The sequence below is a fragment of the Protopterus annectens genome, chromosome 13.part0 (assembly GCF_019279795.1).
Source record: "Protopterus annectens isolate FY-2018-M chromosome 13.part0, PAN1.0, whole genome shotgun sequence".
NCBI classification, from domain to species: domain Eukaryota; kingdom Metazoa; phylum Chordata; order Ceratodontiformes; family Protopteridae; genus Protopterus; species Protopterus annectens.
This window is the reverse complement of record NC_056747.1, coordinates 288,035,228-288,049,015: the sequence shown is the minus strand read 5'-3', so window position 1 is coordinate 288,049,015 and position 13,788 is coordinate 288,035,228. Positions and strand designations below refer to the sequence as shown.

General features: G+C 43.5%; 1 protein-coding gene across 1 annotated transcript in view; it reads left to right on the top strand.

The window, feature by feature from the left end:
• COPE (COPI coat complex subunit epsilon) overlaps window positions 1-2,944 on the top strand; it is a 515,037-nt gene extending 512,093 nt beyond the window's left edge. The window contains exon 10 of the mRNA XM_044053853.1: window positions 2,552-2,944. Coding sequence (XP_043909788.1) covers window positions 2,552-2,599 — 48 coding nt within the window. The 3' untranslated portion in view covers window positions 2,600-2,944. The remainder of the gene's footprint in view (window positions 1-2,551) is intronic.
• Window positions 2,945-13,788: the final 10,844 nt, after the last annotated feature.

Genomic DNA, 13,788 nt, shown 5'->3' with positions numbered 1-13,788 from the left:
TATATATATATATATATATATATATATATATGTGTGTGTGTATAAGTAAGTAAAGCCTTGCTGAGTCTAATTATGGTAGCTGCCAAAAAAGCAATTACTAGAAAATGAAGATCAAAGTCTAGACCAGCTTTACTAGAAGTAGTGAATATAGTAACAGAGATAAAACAAATGGAATTGAGATCTTTAGAAAAGGGAAGAAGCAAACTACATTGAAAAAAATTTCAATTCTGGGAGCAGTATATGTGAAGCAGGAAAGAGGTTTAAGATGCAGGATTTGAATGAGCTGTATAATGCTTAACTGACATTGACTGGAAGGTTTATAAGTGATTTGTGTTTATAATGTTTACAAGTACATTTGTTTCAGTGGTGTCCTTGATGTTAACTGTTTGCAACTAAAGCAAGGTGACCAACTGTCGCAGTTTTTCCAGGACAGTCCCAGTTTGGAAGTCTCTGTCCCGGAATCCCTAAACATTGTTTTTGTGACACAAAAATTCCCAGTTTAGACCACTCAGTCTGAATGGTGACTTGTCTTCCCCGGGTGGCCAGTCCCCCTGCTTTCCCATCCTAAGCAGCTCTGGGGACTTTGCTATTTTTCAGGGATGCCATTGGGTATGGGGTAAAGTCGGATGCCTTCGCCCTGCCGCCATCAGTCAGTCACTCCCTCAAGGACTTACATTGTGGGGGGTGGGTTCTGCTTGACCCCACTCACCCAGGCAGGAGCGCTCCAGGCCCCTACAGTCATCTGCCTGGTGCTCCCGTACTGACTTCTGTCATGTCAAACCCTAGAATCCTCCCCTTTGACCTGGCCATGGGCCCCCCATGTCAGGGAACTCCACCACCTGCATGTCTCCTGCAGACTGCCAAATTCTGCCGGATCGCTCATGCCCTCGGACCTTCTCAGGGGAGCTTCCCTCCACTTCCGTCCGCTCCTCCTGAACTCCCCTTGGCCGCTGAGGGGCAGATCTGATCTCATGAAGGCTTCAGAGTTCCCCTGCTTTCCTATCCAGAGCATCTCTTGGGACTTCGAGATTTTTCAAGGATGCTGTCGGTTATGGGGTGAAGTTGGATGCCTTCGCCCCGGCAGAAGCTCTCCAGGCCCCTCTGCCATCCACCCTGGTGCTTCCTCAATGACTTTCATCATGGGGTTTGGCTATGCCTGACCCCACTCACCCTGGTAGGAGCTCTACAGGTCGCACAACTGTCCGCCAGTTGCTCCCCTAAGGACTTCCATCATGGGAGGAGCTGTGCCTGACCCCTCTCACCCAGGCAGGAGCTCTCCATGCCCCGCTTCTGTCCACCCTAGTGCTCCTTTAAGGACTTCTGTTGTGGGGAGCTCTGTCTTACCCCCCCCTCACCCAGGCAGGATCTCTCCCAGCCCTGCCACTATCTGCTGTCCCCCCCCATCCAGACTTCTGTCCCAGATGGGGCATGGTCCATACCCCGTCACCCAGGTGAGAGCTGTACTGTACTAGTCACTTTCCACCTCTCTCTCCCTTCCAGACTTCCATCGGGACTTACCCCCTCTGGGGTTCCACTTCTACCCAGTAGAGAGTGCTCTTTCCCATGGTTACATATCTCCTAACTGCTGATATATCCTGCAGTGTCATGCTTGCTCTCAGAGCCTCTCAGGGGATCTTCCCAGCCTCATGGAACTCTGCTGGGCCACAAAGCCTCAGACAGTCCCTCAGCCAGCCATCCATGGCACTGGTTCTTCACTTTGCCTTGCACCTAGTGCTTTCAAACTCACAGTGAACATTGCCCTGGTTCCCCCCATCTCTGCACTTTTTGCGGCACACTTCAGTCTCTCACCCCCACGTTGCCAGTTGCCAACGAATGTGTATCGCTTCCAGCCTCCTGCCATGTGGCCTCTTGCCCTCCTGGATGTTGCCCTTCAGAGTGACATCCCCACAGTGCCTGGGGAAGGATGAGTGGCCAAACTGCCTGCCCCAGTGCGAGATGACATGGCTGCCCTATCTCCCCTCCCATGGGGGCTGTGAGAATGGAATTGCAGACCTGGCTTCCTGGGGCCGCCCTCAAGTGTCCTGTAACAAAATGGTCACCTTGAAGTAAAGTGATATCATTTTGTATGTTTTTCATTTATATAAATGTAAGATTGCCTTTGTCACATGTTGAAATTTAATAAAGATGTTGGGGGAGCGACAGATGTTTGATATGTACAAGAGATAGACTGTTCCTGAGTAAGGGAATATTCCCATTCCATGGCGATTGTTATATCTCAGAGGTAGTGTATATGATTATCAGGAGAAAGGGGAAGTGTGCAGCCCCCCCCCCCCACACACACACACACACACCGAAATAACACTTGCTTTTGTTTAACTCACTTAGGAGTAAACCTTGAAGCATGTGCTCACCATGTCAACGTTCTGTGTTTCAGCATTTGTACGTAGATATTCTTAATGTCAACATTGTGCCCATTCAATTGCAAATACTAGATTCACATATATGTACACATACATAACACCAAAATGTAGTGTATTGTGTATGATGCACCTAATATAACTTGCTTTTCTTTCTTTCTTTTATTTTAAAGGAAAATGAATTTGATCGTTTGGCTATGCAGTATGCTCCAAGTGCCTGAAGCCCAGAGAATGAAATTGAAAAGAGGAATTAACATACCTCACTTTTGAAATCTAGTGCAAGACTGTTGGATTGCTGTTTTTCAAAAGTGTTGTATCTCACAATACAGCTGTCTTTGTAAATCCAACTGAAGAGCAAATATTGGGAAATAGATGCAGGCTATAAAAGTCTGTTTTAAAAATTACCGTGGAAGAGATTATTATGTAAAAATATTTATGTTGCAGTGTGTTTGTTTGACTGTTTTCCTTACCAGTCTGAATCTTTTCTAAGTTTATTGCTAATGTATAAAATAAGATAGTCATAGCCTGTCTTAAAACATTCCAAATAAAATGCCCTTTTCACTCTGCATTCTTTTCCATAGTACCATTGTAATTGTTGGCAGAAAATATTGTCAGTACTGAACAGTTCAGTGTTTGAAGATAAGGCTTCATCTGTGCTTCATTTGACCATTAGTATTGTGTTGGGCTGGGAAGGTTTTCTTCAGAACTCCCATGTTTTATTCATGTTTGTAGTTTGACATTTTTATGCTGTCTTCTTGTAGCCATAGTAAAACTGCATACTAAAAAGTTCTTGTGTGTGTGGGAAAGGATGGATTTGAATATTAGCAGCTATTTTTTGTGATAATAAATCCCCAGTATAGTAAAACCCTATGCATCTTAAAGTATATTTGATTTTTTTGACATTTTACAAATTCCAGATTAAATAATGTGTGCAAGCTCACAGGTGTACCATATCATTGCTGACAGAAGTAAAGCAGGCATGCATGTTTTCCCACGGTTAATACAGCACAATTCTCATGTAAACTTTGTGTTCCCCTACTTTTTTACCTTCACCATTCCCTGCCCTTTCGCAATCTTTCATTTGATCCTCTACCATTTATTTTCTTACTTATTACATGGCTGTATTACAATACTGCGATGGTGGTGCTGCGGTAGTGTTGTCGCCTCACAGCAAGACACAAGACGTTTTCCCGTTCGATTCTCAGCTAGAGCGTCTTCTGTGTGGAGGCATACGTGAATGGGGCGTGCCTTCGTTGAAGGGTGTGCGTCAGGGCTGGTAACTCGGCACATAAAAATCCACTACCAATCATTAGCAGACCGGAGTTCCGCTGTGGCGACCCCTAACCGAGATAAGCCGAAAGACACAAACAAACAAACCACATGGCTGTATTTTCCTTCATGGTGAATTGCATGTTCTTTTTATTTCCTTAGATTTTGGAAGGAAGCAACTTTTCCAGCAATTAGTAATGTTTTCTGAATATTCTGTCTTTTCTTTATGACTGCCCCAACCTAGATGCCAGAGCTCCCACAAAATTTGTGTTTTAATGTCACAGGAATTTTTCTCTGAAGACACACCCATACAACAAACAGCCAGTGATAACAGAAGGTGTTCATTAAAGCAATAACCCACGGCTGGGTGTGGGTAATGCTGGATTTACCCATGGTTGGCGTGGTTTGGTCACGAAGGTGAAGCCCGAGTGACCAAACAAAGCCCAACCGTGGGTAAGTCCAGCATTACCCACACCCAGCAGTGGGTTATTGCTATTATACAATGGTGGTTGTTTTGTGTTGTTTAGGTTTTTGTTTGCTTTAGTTTTTATTCTTGCACTTGGAGATAAAATAGTCCACAATTTTAGTTCGTGTTTATTTCATTTGTCTTTTTATAAGACGATGGTGTTTGCCATTTTGTTAGACTAACTAATAAGAACACTTTATATGACTAAGAAAACTTACCACATTAGAAAAACTTGCACTTGACTAAACTATTAAAAATGCCTCAGAATTTTTCTCTGATCTTTCTAAAATGTCTAATTTTGAGACCAAACAACCGTACTTAAGTGGAAGGCACTTAGATGCAGACGTGATAAACTTCTGGAAATACCGATAAATAAAATGTGTTCTCTCAATGTGCGACTCTGACAGCAATGATTTCAGGCCTGAGCCTTCACCTTCCATTTACTTTATATTTAGACCAGACCCTGCTTATTTAACCGACTTACAGCACTGTATATATACGGGAAAAATGCAAACATAGAGTTTGATTTTTAACATTAGTTTAAAGTTCATCTTTTTTCGGCTGTTCCCGTTAGGGGTCGCCACAGCGGATCACCTGTTTCCATTTCTTCCTGTCCTCTGCGTCTTGCTCTGTCACACCAACCATCTGCATGTCCTCTCTCACCACATCCATAAATCTTATCTTAGGCCTTCCTCTTTTCCTGTTACCTGGTAGCTTCATCCTTAGCATCTTTTTCCCAATATACTCAGCATCCCTCCTCAACACATGTCCAAACCAACGTAATCTTGCCTCTCTGGCTTTGTCTCCAAACCTTCCAACCTGGGCTGACCCCCTAATGTACTTATTCCTAATCCTGTCCACCCTCGTCACACCCAGTGCAAATCTTAACATCTTTAACTCTGCCATATCCAGCTCAAACTCCTGCCTTTTTGTCAATGCCACTGTCTCCAACCCATATAACATAGATGGTCTCACTACCCTCTTTTAGACCTTCCCTTTCACTCTTACATGTACTCGTTTGTCACAAATCACTCCTGACACTCTTCTCCACCCACTCCATCCTGCCTTGTACTCTCTTCCACACTCACCGTTACTCAGTAGTACGGGATGGAGTGGAGGATTAGACAACAGTACATGTAAGAGTGAAAGGGATGGTCTCACTACCCTCTTTTAGACCTTCCTTTTCACTCTTACATGTACTCGTTTGTCACAAATCACTCCTGACACTCTTCTCCACCCACTCCATCCTACCTTGTACTCTCTTCCACACTCACCGTTACTCTGAAGTATTGACTCCAAGTATTTAAACTCATCCACCTTCGCCACCTCTACTTCTTGCATCCTCACCATTCATCTATACTCCCTCTCATTCGCACACATATATTCTGTCTTAGTCCTGCTGACCTTCATTCCTCCTCTCTAGAGCATATCTCCATCTCTCCAGGGTGTCCTCCACCTGTTCCCTTCTCACTACAGATCACAATGTCATCTGCAAACATCATAGTCCATGGGGACTCCTGTCTGATCTCGTCTGTCAACCTGTCCATCACCATTGCAAATAAGAAAGGGCTCAGAGCTGATCCTTGATGTTAACCCTACCTCCACATTAAATGCATCCGTCACTCCCACCTCAGACCTCACCGCTGTCACACTACCCTCGTACATATCCTGTGCCACTCTTACGTACTTCTCTGACACTCCTGACATCCTCATACAATACCACAACTCCTCTCTAGGCACCCTGTCATATGCTTTCTCTAAGTCTACAAAAACACAATGCAACTCCTTCTGACATTCTCTGTACTTCTCCATCAACACTCTCAGCACAAACATCGCATTTGTAGTGCTCTTTCCTGGCATGAAACCATACTGCTGTTCACTAATCATCACATCCCTTCTTAACCTAGCTTCCACTACTCTTTCCCATAACTTCATGCTGTGACTGATCAGTTTAATCCCTCTGTAGTTACTACAGCTCTGCACATCACCCTTATTCTTAAAAATCGGTACCAATACACTTTTTCTCCATTCCTCAGGCATCCTCTCACTTTCTAAGATTTCATTAAACAATCTGGTTAAAAACTCCACTGCCATTTCACCTAAACACCTCCATGCTTCCACAGGTATGTCATTTGGGTCAACAGCCTTTCCATTCTTCATTCTCTTTATAGCTATCCTTACGTCCTCCTTGCTAATCCATTGTACTTCATGATTCACTATCCCTACATCATCCAACCTTCTCTCCCTCTCATTCTCTTCATTCATCAACCCTTCAAAGTACTCTTTCCATCTCCTCAACACACACTCCTCGCTTGTGAGTATGTTTCCTTCATTATCCTTTATCACCTTTACCTGCCGCACATCTTTCCTAGCTCGGTCCTTCTGTCTAGCCAATCAGTACAGGTCCTTTTCTCCCTCTTTAGTGTCCAACATTTCATACAACTCTTCATATGCCTTATCCTTCGCCACCTCTCTCTCTTTGCCATGCACCTCATCTCCTTATACTCTTGTCTACTTTCTTCATCTCTCTGACAATCCCACTTCTTCTTTGCCAGCCTCTTTGCCTGTATACTCTTCTGTACTTCCTTATTCCACCACCATGTCTCCTTGTCGTCCTTCCTCTGTCCCGATGTGATACCAAGCACCTTTCTAGCCGTCTCTCTTACTAGCTCTACTGTAGTTACCCAGCTATTTGGTAACTCTTCACTGCCACCCAGTGCCTGTCTTAACTCATCCCTGAACTCCATCTCACAATTACCCTTTTTTAATTTCCACAATTTGATCCTTTAAAGTTAGGGTACTGTAAAACCCAGTTCTGCATTCCACAAAATATACTGCCAATGTCAGCTGAATCCACTAATGCATTTATTTTAATGTGCAAAGCACAGTGTCCGTAAAGTACATGCACACAATACTGATTAACAATACCATTATTTTAACTCTGTGGGGATATTATTTTAAAAGAACGTATACTTCATTATTTAATTACTATAGCAATAACCCGAGAAGTGCAGTGCTTGCATTTTTGTTTGTTTATTTATTTATTTATTTTTTCTTTGCAACACAAAACAGAAAAGCACGTGTAAGCCGAAGAACTCCAGGTACAAATATGAAACAAAAGAACAAAACCTCAAGATGTTCACCACAACGTTTTAATTAAAATGTTGCGGTGAACATCTTTGGGTTCTGTTCTTTTTTTTTTCTATGCTGGCATTTCTAAAAGTTAAGGCCACTTCAGTACATCTTATGTTAAGTGTATGGTTTAAAAGAAGAGGTAGACATCCTGAGGGAGGGTGGATCTGGCTTTAGGAAGTAGATTGCTCTTCATGAGCTGAGGGATGGAGGACCGTATTAGGAAACAACACTGGGTCCTGGGTGATTGAGCTACAATATCACACAGTTCATTACTGCTATGCTATGGTTTTGGTACTTCTTGTGGGATGCTTTGAAGTGTTGTTTTCTACGTTTACATGTTTTGCCGCAGCCACTGCATGATATGTTAGTAGCCGGACTTCTTCGTTAGTTGCTTTGGATTTACAATGTGCACTCTGGTTGGATTGACCAATCAGCATGTATGTTTTTCGTGTCTGCTGAGATTGCATTGTATAATATATAGTTTACTGTTGCATTAATGATGCTTGGAAACTCTTGACATAGAAGGCCCAATGGCTAGCCTGACTTCCAGAGTTTGTCAACCCCCTCCCCCGAACATCAGGCGATTAGTGACAGAATGATTGTTGGGCCACACCATCTTCACTTCTTGCTTCCTGCAGGTCACTGAAGAGTGATTGCATGGTTGTTGTGTTGTCAGTCTGTGAGTGTGTAGCCTGGGTTTCACAGTTCAAATAAATACTGTTGGGGATATTTTTGTATTGTATTTCTATTCTTTGTATGCAGTCTGCTTTAGCTTTTGAGCATAAATTTTGAAATAAAGGCTACTAGTTGTGTGGAGTATGGGAAGCAGGTCCCTCATAAAGATTTTCATAGTAAGTGTGTGTTCTGTCTAGGGCCTCAACGCAGCATGCTTTAATTATCCTTATTGTGTCAAGTTTAACCAGAGGAGTATTAAGCAAGAGAGAAAAATCCTTCAATTGTTTAGCTTAGAAAAAGTTACACATCTGCTGTTAGACTACATGACATTGCCCTGTCCTACCACTGATGACCCCCCCCCCAAAAAAAACTTGCAGAAGCTGCCCCTAGAGAAGAAACTTTGAAAGGCTGATGACGAGTCCAGAGGTCCCACAGAGCTCAAAGGTATCTTGATTTGTTGAGGTACTTTTGCAACCTACAGAAAGCATCTGACATAATGAATGTAGGCATGTCCTTATAAGCCAAATCCACTCATTCAGTCCACTGGTCACTATGGATCCTTCTGGTTTTGAGGCCCAGAGTAGAGTTAGTGAAGACACCTTCTTCTCCTCATTGTCAATAAGGCAGGATATCAGCAGCATTTAGATTGAGGCTTTGTTTGCCTGTCCATGACCCAAGCCCTCCAAGGTAGTCTCCACATCCAAACATACAGCAACTCAGTTGTCACCATTCACTGGCTTACCACAACCTGAGCTGGACAGGTCTTTTCCTGGCCATCTTGGCTTTCTTACAGGGATTGTTCAAGCGTCCTCTCACTCTGGACACCCTGTCATCTACATCTCCTCCAAAGGATATTTTTTTTGGGAAACCCTTCTATTGAGGATACCCTGTCCTCTGCATTTCCTAAAAAACACGTCTTATTCAGGAAAACCCTTCATAAAATGAAAAAGAACTTCAGTTGAGTTGCTTAGGAGTTTTACAAGGCCCAGAGTTTCTGGGACTGCTTTTATGAAAGATGTCAGCTATTCCACTAGTTATAGAAGCCTTGGGTAGATACACATTTATTGGCAGGCATATACTGCTGAGCACTGTAAAAAACAGAGAGAACTATAAGAGAGAGTAAAAGAAAGATACTTAGTAAAGGTAGTAGAGAAAACAGAGCAAAAGAAAGAAAAAAAAAAGATGCTTGTTTGGTGAAGGTAAAATGGCCAGTGATTAGAGTTTGAGAAATGTTAGTGAGTGAAGAAAAGGGAACTACAAGGTCGTGGTATGACTGTTGGATGAAGGGAAACTAAGCTGTACTGATGACTTGGACATAAACCAGATAAAATTGGTGTGCACTGCGAAGGTATGTACAGGTAAAGCTGTAGCATAGGTTTTTACTGGGGGAAGTTAAAACATTTACAAGAAATCCTTTTTCTTTAAATGAGTCAACAACAAAGAATGGAAATAATTTAGGATTGGTAGATATTCCCATGATGTGATGTCAATTTTCATTCATTCCTCAGCTATTAGGGTTCTGATCCGATCCTCGGATCCAACTCAGCCACTTAATGTTCTTCGTGTTTCACTGTTGCTGTCATTACATTTGGGTAATCCTGCTGGTAGGTTGCCCTCAGCCGGCCTGAATTCCAAAGTCTTGGGTCCTGTGTCGGCTGCTGTTGCCCCTTCCCTGACGTCCGGGACGTCAGGGGTAGAAAAGAAGCAGCCGATGCCATTTTCTTCAGTCTTTCTTGCCGCACAGTGCCCGGAGCAGAAGCAGTTCGCAAGTGTTGGTCAGCCAACTCCTCTGATTTTCATGTTTGAGTTTCAGGTCCAAAGTCTTCAATAAAGCTAAGTACCCCAGTGGGGAAACTTTTTTCTTGCTCCAGACCGATGTCCGAAAAAGTTAATAATTGTATGTCTTGTGGAAAGCAAATAACTTATAAGGATTTTCATTCTTAATGTACTCCTTGCCTATGCCCTGATCACAATGTTACTGGTTGTCAGTTTTGTGCTAGATTTAACCAATGCACTATTAAGCGCCTGTATGATTTTGCTTTAAACTTTTTTGGATGCCAATTTAATTATCCTGAAATGTCATCGGATTTCCATCTGACTACCGGAGTTTACAAAAAACGCAAAGAAAAGGATAGAGAAAAACAACCGAGGCCCAAAACCGACGACGAAGCTTCTCCTAAGCCAGTCGCCGGTTCTCAGTGAGGCGTTTTCGCAGCCCCTGACGCCCGCTACTTTAGAGTCGCAGGCCGCTACCGACTCACACATGGAGTCGGCCATGCCTCTGGATACTCAAGGTATTGGAGCCTCAGACACTAATCCCTCAGATGGGTCTGGAGCCGCTGAGCAGGTACCGGCTTCTGAGGGCGTATTTAGACCTAAACATCTTTACATTAAAACGACTTCAGCTTCAAAGGCAAAGACTAAAGCACCTTCTAAAGCAAGGAAACAAACTGAGCCACGTGGACAGGCATCTATGCCCAAAAAACAGATGCTCAAAATGGCCAAAGACTTGATTACCTTGATCAGGGGTACCCATCCCCCTCCTGATAAGAGGCAGGACACGGACTATGAATCTTCAGATCAGGTTTCTATTTCTTCTGATTCCTCTTCTGATCAGGAATATCCCCCCCCCCCCCATGAGGATTCTGATGCTGAAGAATCTTTACCATCAGCATCTCTTCCTGAGGAATATTCCTTTGGGGAAACCTTGCATACCATGAGGGAGAATTTCCACTGGGTGAGCCAAGATTTTTCAGAATCTAAAAAGAGGCTCAGGGATTTTCCTTTACTACCTCAGCACAGGCCCCTAGCCATTCCACCTGTGTTAGACATTGTAGATGTGTTTTCAGAGTCTAGTCTGACCCCTGACTCCTTACCCCCAGCTCCTGTTAAGCCTGACAGATATTACAGGGTTCCTGACTCTCACAAATTTCTTTTTAAAAACCCTGCTGCTGACCTAGAAACTATTTCACAGGGTCCAAAGGGAGTTAAGGCTTCCACTGAAAAAACTCAACCCCCTCTGACAGAGATTCAAGGGCACTGGATAGATGGGGAAAAAAGGTTTACACATCTGCAACTTTGGCTATAAAGGCCTTAAACTGTCAATTTCATATGCTTAAGTATCAGCAACATGTCATGGGATTGCTTAAACAGAAAATGTTAAATTCTGAATGCGCAGAAAACAGGGAAATGCAGGATTTATTGTATGCAGCAGTACAAGTTGGAAAACATACTTTGAAATGTGGTTTTGATTCTTTGGAGGCCTCCTGCAGGGCCACAGTTACGGGTTCTGTAATTAGGAGGCATGCTTGGTTAAAGGAACAAAATCTGCCTGATCATGTTAAAGTTAAATTACCAGATGCACCTTTACAGCATGATACTTTGTTTGGTGTTAAGGCAGAAGAGGTGTTAAAGAAAATGGAGGACAAAGCTAAATCTGTGCAAACTGTCAAAGATTTTTTTTACAAGTACAGCCACCTAGGTTTAGTAGACACTGGCCTACAAAAAATTGGTCCTTTCCTGTATCAGACAGACCTCAAAGGGGCAGATCCAGACGCCCTAGGGGCAGATCTCCGGCGAAAGTTTCTTATAGGTCCAAGCAATGGGGTGCTTCTACCTCCAAAGCTGGAGAAGATAAATCATAAACATACAGAAAACAGTCCCAATTACTTCGCCCTGCCTGCACCAAGCACTTATCTTCTGGCAGCACCCTTACGAGGAAAATTAGCACCTTTTGCTCAAAACTGACACATCATAACCCAGGACAAGTGGGTTCTAAACATAGTGTCACAAGGCTACAAGTTCCATTTCCATACTCTGCCAAAGGCAAACGGCTTGCCAGATCTGCCAAAAAATCAATGGGCAGAGACACAAAAACAAGTCTCATCCCTCATGGACATGGGGGCCATTCAACAAGTACCAGAGCAAGAGCAGGGACAAGGATTTTACTCAAGACTGTTCTTGGTACCAAGAAAGGACAAGGCCTGGAGGCCGATACTGGACCTATCTATTCTGAACACTTTCCTGGATATTCCAAAATTCAACATATTGACTTTGCAGCAGCTTCTGCCCATGCTGGGCAAGAATGCTTGGCTTGTGACTTTAGACCAAAAAGAGGCATACCTGCATGTTCCAATCAGACAGTCATGCAGAAGATACCCAAGATTCAAGGCTGGTTCAATGCATTACCAATTCTCTGCACTGCCTTTTGGCTTATCTTCTACTCCCAGGGTCTTTACAAAGTGCCTGGCACCAGTAATTGCATTCTGCAGACAAAGAGGAGTACAAATATATCCTTACTTGGACGACTGTCTCATTCAAGCAGAGAACAAGGACATTCTTCTTCAACATCTGGCGTTTGAGAAAAGACTTCTAACATGCCTAGGGTACACAGTCAACAAATAGAAATCAAAACTAGTACCCTCACAAGAGATAACATTCCTGGGTGCAAGCTTGAATACAACTGCCCAGATGGCTTATCTCACGCCAGACAAACAAAGGCAACTGACTACCTATTTCAAAATGTTGGCAACAAAGGCCCAGTTATCTGCAAGAAAAATTCTGCAGGCTTTGGGCTTCATGGCATCCTGCATCCTACTAATTCCATATGCAAGACTGCATATGAGGAAACTTCAATGATACCTAAAAAGTGTTTGGACTCAACATTGCCACAGCCTGGAAACCATCATTACCCTCATTCCCTGCCTGCAACAGGAGTTTTGATGGTGGGCAAAGGCTTGTCACCAGAACAAGGGACAGCCATTCACATTACCTCCAGCCAGGCAAACACTAACAACGGATGCATCAGACTATGCCTGGGGAGCCCACATGGCAGGAAGATGCATTCAGGGCACATGGTCCTCAAACCAAATACATCTACATATCAATCAAAAAAAGATGTTAGCTGTTCAAAATACCCTGACAGCCTTCAAGGACCTACTTCATCTGGGACAACTACTGATAAAGACAGACAACACCACGGTCTTACCCCCTTTTGCAGACTAGCCATGACCTTGTGGAACACAGCTTTGACTTAACAAGTACATCTGCAGGCACAATTCCTGTCAGGAAAGGAAAATACTCTGGCAGACGAACTAAGCAGAAACCTCATGGATCCCCACGAGTGGAAGCTGGATCCACAAGTCTTCAGCATGATAACAAGGAAATGGGGATGCCCGGACATAGATCTATTTGCCTCCCCTCTCAATTACCAACTAAAAAGATTCTGCACAAGGACTTATCACAGACAAGCATGGAAAGTGAACACCCTATCTTTCAGCTGGAAAACCCTATCCGTATATGGTTTCCTCCACTGCCTCTCCTCCCCAAGGTGCTCCTAAAGGTCAGACAGGAGAAGCCAAAGATGATACTGATTGCCCCAGACTGGCCACGCCAGTACTGGTATCCATTACTAAGGAACTTATCTCTATACTCAGCTTGGACCTTGCCTCAAATACCTCGACTACTGTCCCAGCAAAACAATCAGATCATGCGCAACCAACACAGGACATTAAACTTGGCAGCATGGCGGATAATGTAGTCATACAAAAAACACCTCTCAGTAAAGCTGTGATGGATGTCATTCGGGAGGCCAGAAGGCCTACTACTAGAAAGTCTTATGCTGGAAAATGGAACAGATTCTGTGCCTGGAACCAGGCACAAGGAACTGATACAGCGGTACCAAATATTCCTCCGATTTTGCAATACTTAACTGAGATGCTGGACAAAGGCCTATCTTTTTCATCAATTGAAATTCATACCTCTGCCATTTCGGCTCATTACAGTACAGAGCCACCACTTTTTTCTCACCATTTATTATGGCAGTACCTCAGAGGAGCGAAAAATGTAAGGCCCCCAAGGAGACTA